This window comes from Triticum aestivum, chromosome 7D (assembly GCF_018294505.1).
Source record: "Triticum aestivum cultivar Chinese Spring chromosome 7D, IWGSC CS RefSeq v2.1, whole genome shotgun sequence".
NCBI lineage: Eukaryota > Viridiplantae > Streptophyta > Magnoliopsida > Poales > Poaceae > Triticum > Triticum aestivum.
In genome coordinates this window covers 639,582,175-639,589,859 of record NC_057814.1, presented here as the reverse complement: position 1 = coordinate 639,589,859, position 7,685 = coordinate 639,582,175, and the positions used below count along the sequence as shown (strand labels likewise).

The following is a 7,685-nucleotide window of genomic DNA, read 5'->3' as shown; positions in this document are numbered from 1 at the left end:
GTTAATCTCTTCGCATAGGTGAACTAGGACGTGCGCCATGATGTTGAAGAAGGATGGTGGGAACACCAACTCGAAACTGACAAGACATTGCACCAAATCATTCTCTAACCTTGGTATGATTTCTGGATCGATTACCTTCTGAGAGATTGCATTGAGGAATGCACATAGCTTCACAATGGCTAATCGAACGTTATCCAGTAGAAGCCCCCTCAATGCAACCGGAAGCAGTTGCGTCATAATCACGTGGCAGTCATGAGACTTTAGGTTCTGGAACTTTTTCTCTGCCATGTTTATTATTCCCTTTATATTCGACGAGAAGCCAGACGGACCTTAATACTGAGCAGGCATTCAAAGAAGATTTCCTTCTCTTCTTTGGTAAGAGCATAGCTGGCATGACCCTGATGTATGCCGTCTTTTCCATGCATACGTTGCTGGTCCTCCCGTGCCTCAGGTGTATCTTTTGTCTTCCCATACACGCCCAAGAAGCCAAGCAGGGTCACGCAAAGATTCTTCGTCACGTGCATCACGTCGATTGCAGAGCGGACCTCTAGGTCTTTCCAATAGGGCAGGTCCCAAAATATAGATTTCTTCTTCCACATGGGTGCGCGTCCGTCAGCGTCATTCGGAACAGGTTGTCCGCCAGGACCCTTTCCAAAGACTACCTTCAAATCCTTGACCATATCATGTACATCAGCACCAGTACGGTGGCGAGGCTTCGTCCGGTGATCCGCCTCACCTTTGAAATGCTTGCCTTTCTTTCTTACGGGATGCCTGCTCGGAAGAAATCGACGATGTCCCAGGTACACATTCTTCCTACAATTGTCCAAATATATACTGTCGGTATCATCCAAACAGTGCGTGCATGCGCGGTATCCCTTGTTTGTCTGTCCTGAAAGGTTACTGAGAGCAGGCCAATCATTGATGGTCACGAACAGCAAGGCCTTTAGGTCAAATTCTTCCCCCATGTGCTCATCCCACGCACGTACACCTGTTCCATTCCACAGCTGTAAGAGTTCTTCAACTAATGGCCTTAGGTACACATCAATGTCGTTGCCGGGTTGCTTAGGGCCTTGGATGAGCACTGGCATCATAATGAACTTCCGCTTCATGCACAACCAAGGAGGAAGGTTATACAAACATAGAGTCACAGGCCAGGTGCTATGGTTGCTGCTCTGCTCCCCAAAAGGATTAATGCCATCTGCGCTTAGACCAAACCATACGTTCCTTGCGTCATCTGCAAACTCCTTCCCGTACTTTCTCTCGATTTTTCTCCACTGCGACCCGTCAGCGGGTACTCTCAACTTTCCGTCTTTCTTACGGTCTTCTCTGTGCCATCGCATCGCCTTGGCATGCTCTTTGTTTTGGAACAAACGTTTCAACCGTGGTATTATAGGAGCATACCACATCACCTTGGCAGGAATCTTCTTCCTGGGGCGCTCGCCCTCGACATCACCAGGGTCATCGCGCCTGATCTTATAGCGCAATGCACCGCATACCGGGCAAGCGTTCAAATCCTCGTACTCACCGCGGTAGAGGATGCAGTCATTAGGGCATGCATGTATCTTCTGCACCTCTAACCCTAGAGGGCAGACAGCCTTCTTTGCTTCGTACGTACTCTCGGGCAATTCGTTGTCCTTTGGAAGCATATTCTTTATCATTACCAGCAACTTTCCAAATCCCTTGTCAGATACACCATTCTCTGCCTTCCATTGCAGCAATTCCAGTGTGGTGCCCAACTTTTTCTTGTCAGCTTCGCAATTCGGGTACAACAATTTCTTGTGATCCTCTAACATGCGCTGCAACTTCTTCTTCTCCAAATCACTTGCGCAGTTTCTCTTTGCATCGGCAATGGCCCGACCTAGATCATCAGCGGGCTCATCTGATGCCTCTTCTTCAGCTTCTTCCCGCATTGCCGGCTCAGCTTCTTCCCCCATTGTTGTATCATCGTATTCAGGGAACCCATGGCCAGGATAGCTGTCGTCGTCCTCTTCTTCTTCATTGTCTTCCATCATAACCCCTCTTTCTCCGTGCTTGGTCCAAACATTATAGTGGGGCATGAAACCGGACTTAAACAGGTGGACGTGAATGGTTCTTGACGTAGAGTAATTGTGATCATTCTTACAGACTAAACATGGACAAGGCATAAAACCATCCGCCCGCTTGTTTGCCTCAGCCGCAAGCAGAAAAGTTTGCACGCCATTAATGAACTCGGGAGAGCATCGGTCATCGTACATCCATTGTCGGCTCATCTTCATTACACAACACCGAAAAGACCAAATTAATACAAGTTCATACATAAATTTCATACAAGACTTAAATGCAACAAACAAATAACTCTCTAACTAAAGAATTTAAATGCAACAACAAATGCGATCAAGATCGCAACTAAGGTAACAATTGATCCAACAGCATAATGATACCAAGCCTCACTATCAATGGCATATTTTCTAATCTTTCTAATCTTCAAGCGCATTTTCTCCATCTTGATCTTGTGATCATCGACGACATCGGCAACATGCAACTCCAATTCCATCTTCTCCCCCTCAATTCTTTTCAATTTTCTTTCAAATACTCGTTTTCTCTTTCAACTAAATTTAACCTCTCGACAATAGGGTCGGTTGGAATTTCCGGTTCACAAACCTCCTAGACAAAAATATCTATGTCAACTTGATGGGCATAATTTGTCATAAACACGAAATGCAACAACTAGTTTTAAAAGAGAATATACCACATCCGAATCATAACAAGGACGAGGGCCGACGGGGACGGATATCAAAACCATGGCACTATGTATAACAAACAACGTACGGGTAAGATAATTATACGAGTAACTATATATCCAAATCACACAAACATCAATTTGGTAATGTAAAACATTCATGAACAAGAGGCTCACCACAAGGTGGTGCCGGCGACGGAACGGTGCGGGCGATCGACTGTGGTTACGACGGAGATTTAGAAGGCACTAAGTAAACCACACCTACATATGCAAACTAAGTGTTATTTTTGACCTCAAATTGCATATAAATCAAATACTAGCACATATATTTCCTCCCAAATTACTAAACTCATAAATTAATCACTATACAAAGCATTGCAAGAGCTAATCTAGCAATGAGAGATGAAAGGACAAAGTTGCTAACCTTTGTGATCATTTGAATGGATGGGGGCCTTCAAATCTTGACAAATTTTGGGCAAAATGTGTGATGAGCTCGAGAGGAAGAGGGGAAGAACAGAGAGGAGAGGGGAAAGGGGAAGAACAGAGCGAGCTCGGGTGGACGAAGGGTTTATGTAGGACGACCTTTAGCACCGGTTTGTGCCACGAACCGGTACTAAAGGTGCTGGAGGGGCCCAGGACTGACAACATCCTGCCACCACTCACTTTAGTACCGGCCCGTGGCACGAACCGGTGCTAAAGGTCGGCCACGAACCGGTACTAATGAAAGTGGCCGGCTAGCCATTGGAACCGGCACTAATGCACACATTAGTGCCGGCTCAAAAGCAAACCGGCACTAATGTGCTTGACATTTGACCCTTTTTCTACTAGTGCCTCCTCTTAACTCCTAGAACACCAATGTCTCAGATCCTAATCATTTCTTTCCTTTTTGCAGGTTCTTCCGCATAGAAAACTACTATAATCAATGCCATACAAGGTAATGTGAACGAATCTGATTTGCCTTTTCTGATGAATTTTGTGAGTCCAGATGCAAGGACTTACTACAATGTGCTCTGTTTTTTAATTCCGAAACTGATGATATCTTGTGCATGCAGTGTTACTGATTTACATAGGTCAAAGTGTTACCAAGTGTTGTGAGATACGTCATTGGTTAACTTTAGAAACAAAATGAGTGATTTTTTCTATTATTGGTGTAGCTGCATAGATGATGCATATAATAAGCAGCACTGTGCCATATTGACAAATCTTATGAACATCCTGTTTAACCTTATATTTGGTTACAAGTTCATACTGAACTGGGTGATAAATGCATAGTTAGTATTCGCATATTTGGTTTTCTTGTTTTGTGTACACTAAAATGATATATGTACTCCCTCCGCAAACAAATATAAGAGCGTTTAGACCACTACTTTACTTAAGGAAAAGTGAATTAAACTTTTAGTTTGCTTTAGTTATTTCACAGTGCAGATTAGTATTATTCTACCACATGAAAATATATGCACAGCTATTATTTTGATGTTCTTGTGACAATCACAAAACCTCAATTGTTATGCTTCGAAAATGTGAACATTGTAATGCTTATTTGTAATGATGATGATCTAATTCTGCATGATGATCATGAAAAAGCAAAAACTGACATTGTACTCTTTTATTATTAGCTTGTCCTCTGTTTAAATGGAGAAATCAAAACCATAAATTCTTAACACATATTTCCCTAAAAAAAAGATGAAATCTTGATTTTTCTTTTATGAAGAGATTTCGTCACAATTGACTTCCCTGTCTTACTGTATCAATATCACTTTTTGTCTATTTGATAACTTGCTACTTGCTTTCTTACAGCTCACAGTCGATTTGTGTATGACAGTGTGATCGGGCATAAACATGAAAGGAGTAGGAATCAAAAACTTCATGTGTGCATTGAGATGAACTGATTTTTAGACGCGTCAATAATTTATAAAATTGAGATTAACGTTTTAAAGTTATATCCAAATGCTCAGGGAACTATGATACATCAGTTACTTGCATGCCCAACAACGGATCTCATATTTTTGTTGCGTGGTAATGCAAGACATATTGTATGTTACAACATGGCAATGGCTCAGGACGGATCCGCCTTCTTGGCTCGGGGGGCGTCACATGCAACGCACGCCTCCTGCCCCTTCATGGCAGTGGCACATTGCCATGAACATGGGGGTGAGGAATCATGGCAGAGATTGGCAGGGAACTCCTCCTTGGCGGTCCATGGGGTAGTACAGTGTGAAGGAGAGAGGGTGCCATGACAAAGGTGAGGTGGACGTCATCCGATTTTAAAAGAAGAGGGCTCGAACGAGATATGTCCTGCGATGGCGAAAACCGAGAGGGAGGGGAGGGTTCGCCGGGAAAAGGGAAGGGTGCAGCGAGAAATGTCCTGCTATCGCGAAAATCGAGAGGGAGGGGAGGGTTCAATGAAAAAAGGGAATGATGCATCGTGTGGTGGGCTTTTTCTATTGGGCATGCGTGTTGGAGATAACACGGCGGATCGTCCAGACAACGCTCGCCCCCCCCCCCCCCCCCTCTTCCCATGATTTGGAATTTGGGAGAGCCCGGATCGTCCAGATGGTTGAAGAGATCGTTGGGCCCATTTTTGATGTTTGAACACGCCCGGGCGTACAAGCATACACGATCTTAATCACTTATTTTATATGCATTGTAGCCCGTAGCAACGCATGAGCGTTCTACTAGTATTTTGTAAAGTGGTGATTTTTACAAATCGTGACACAGAAGTAGTGATTATGTGCATTTAACTCGGCGTATGTCATTTTCTTTTCCAATCAAAGCCTTTCACGTTAGCTCTCATCTAAGATATCTAAAAGGATTTACATAGATACAGCGTTACCCAGAAGTAAAAGGTGAAAATAACCGAAAGCTATTTTAAACTAAAGCAATCCAAATTATTAGAAAAAAACTTACACGTAGATTTTTCGTAAAGAAATATAAAAGTGTTTACCGTATTATTTTACTTTATATATTACAGTATTATTTTTTACAGAGGAAGTACGTACGAATAGCATTACCGAGCACTGAGCATCGCACACTCACTGTCCACGAGAAGCAGCCTCGCTGAGGCAGCATCACAGGCGCAGGCGCAGCAAGTGCTCTGCCACCAGATCGTCGACGTACTCGTCCTGCTTCGCTCTGTCCCAGAGAACCGCCTGGAGCTCCCCGGCGTTGCGCGCGAACGCCTTCCCTTCCTCGCCCTCCGCCATCACCCGCCGCACCGTCGCGGCCACGTCGTCCCTGCCGAACGAGCCGTCGCCCTCTTCCCTGGGCACCTCCAGGCCGACGCCCCTCGCCGCCATGCCGCGCGCCGTCACGCCCTGGTCCAGGAACAGCGGCAGCATCACCAGCGGGTGGCCGAACAGGAAGCTCTCCGTGAGCGAGCTCAGCCCGGCGTGCGTCAGGAACGCGCCCACCGCGCCGCGCGCCAGGACGCGCACCTGCGGCACCCACCCGGCGCGCACCACGCCGCGCCCGCCCACGGCCACGCGCTCCTCGAACCCGTCCGGGAGCAGGGCGGCGCTCGGCCCCCGCAGCGCCCAGAGGAACCGCGCGCCCGCGAGCTCCAGCCCGAGCGCGAGCTCGCGGACGTGGTGGCGGGTCAGCGGCGCCTCGCTCCCGAACGCGACGTAGATCACGGACCTCGCCGGCTGCTCGTCCAGCCAGCGCATGAGGCTCGCGCTCTCGCTCTCGCTCTCGTCGTCGAGTGTTTCTTGGGCGGCGAGCGCGGCGTCGTATGGGGCGAGGAGGCCGCAGAGGGCGACGGGCTTGCCGAAGAGGTCGGCGAGGAAGGGGCCGCAGAGCGGGCCGTCGACCTCGCGGCTGCCGCGCAGGATCACGAGCGGGCAGCGCTGCTCCGTCTGCCAGAGCCGGCAGGCGTCGGACGGGCCGGACGCGTTGGCGCGGAACGTCTGGACTAGCATGTCCTTGGCCTCGTGGAGACGGTGGGCGATGGTGGTCGGGAACGGGATCCACCGCGGCTGCGCCATCAGGTCCTCTGCCGTCGTCCGCGGGTGCGCCTCGTTCGCCGCCTTGGGGCCGATGAAGGCCACGAACGGCGCCGGGCAGATGTGGAACAAGGCGCACGGTACCTGCAAGCCAGCATGGAGCATGGTGATGGGATGGGAGCCATGCACGTACGCCATGGAAAAGCTACGCATGTACCTTGTGCTGCTCAGCGATGGGTGGGAGCCAGTAGTGTGCGAAGTCGACGAAGATCCAGTCGGGCCTCTTGCCGAACTCCGTCGCGCCGTCCCCGCCGGCGCAAGCCTCGTGAAGAAAGCGGGCAAAAGGAGCGGCGAGGCCGTCGAACGCCACCTTGAGGAGGTCCACCTTCTCTGGCGGGACGTCGGCCGTGGACTCGGCGCCGTCCGGCAGGCCGTCGACGCTCGGCAGGGGCAGGGGGAGGAGGCGGATGCGGGGGTTGACGGGCCTCAGCCTGGCGACGTTCCTCGGCGTGGAGACGAAGGTGACGGCGTGCCCGCGCCTGGCGAGCTGCTCGGAGAGCTCGAGGAAGGGGGTGAAATGGCCGAACGCTAGCCATGGGAACACCACGACGTGGAGAGGTGGAGGCGCTGCGCCGGTGGCCTCGCTGCTGGCTTCTGCCATGGCGTCCCGGCGGAGACAGCCGTGGAGAGGTGGAAATGCTCTTATATTTCTTTACGGCGGAGGGAGGGAGACGACCGCGCCACAATTATATTGCGAACTTGAACGAAGTGCTTGTACTTCCTATCTTCAGTATCAAAACCATCGTGATGTGTGCTTTTGTTGTTGGAAATATATGTCCTAGTCGACGGTCCTAGTCCTACTTTCTAGATCTTCCACTACCAATAATGTAACGCGGTGTGGTACATTTGTTCCACCTAGTTGATGTACTCATCCTATATCCTATATATACCTAAAAAATTCACCATCACTGTCTTATTTAACTCAACATACAAGCATGCCACATTACCGTACAATTACGTATGGG

The 7,685-nt window shown here is 49.0% G+C and overlaps 1 protein-coding gene across 1 annotated transcript; it reads right to left on the bottom strand.

The window, feature by feature from the left end:
* Window positions 1-5,519: 5,519 nt before the first annotated feature.
* On the bottom strand, window positions 5,520-7,450 carry LOC123167129 (putative UDP-rhamnose:rhamnosyltransferase 1). Its single transcript, XM_044584959.1, has 2 exons — window positions 6,878-7,450; window positions 5,520-6,804 (listed from the first exon to the last, which is right to left on the bottom strand). The coding sequence occupies exons 1-2, from the start codon at window positions 7,319-7,321 to the stop codon at window positions 5,788-5,790; spliced, it is 1,461 nt and encodes a 486-aa protein (XP_044440894.1). The 5' UTR covers window positions 7,322-7,450; the 3' UTR covers window positions 5,520-5,787.
* Between the last annotated feature and the right edge of the window lie 235 nt (window positions 7,451-7,685).

What these genes read in the sequence shown, in the direction of transcription:
- LOC123167129 (XM_044584959.1), bottom strand. Translation starts at nt 7,321, where the DNA reads ATGGCAGAAGCCAGCAGCGAGGCCACCGGCGCAGCGCCTCCACCTCTC. An exon ending in CCATCGCTGAGCAGCACAAG is followed by an intron (nt 6,805 to 6,877) that starts GTACATGCGTAG and finishes GCTGGCTTGCAG; the next exon opens with GTACCGTGCGCCTTGTTCCA.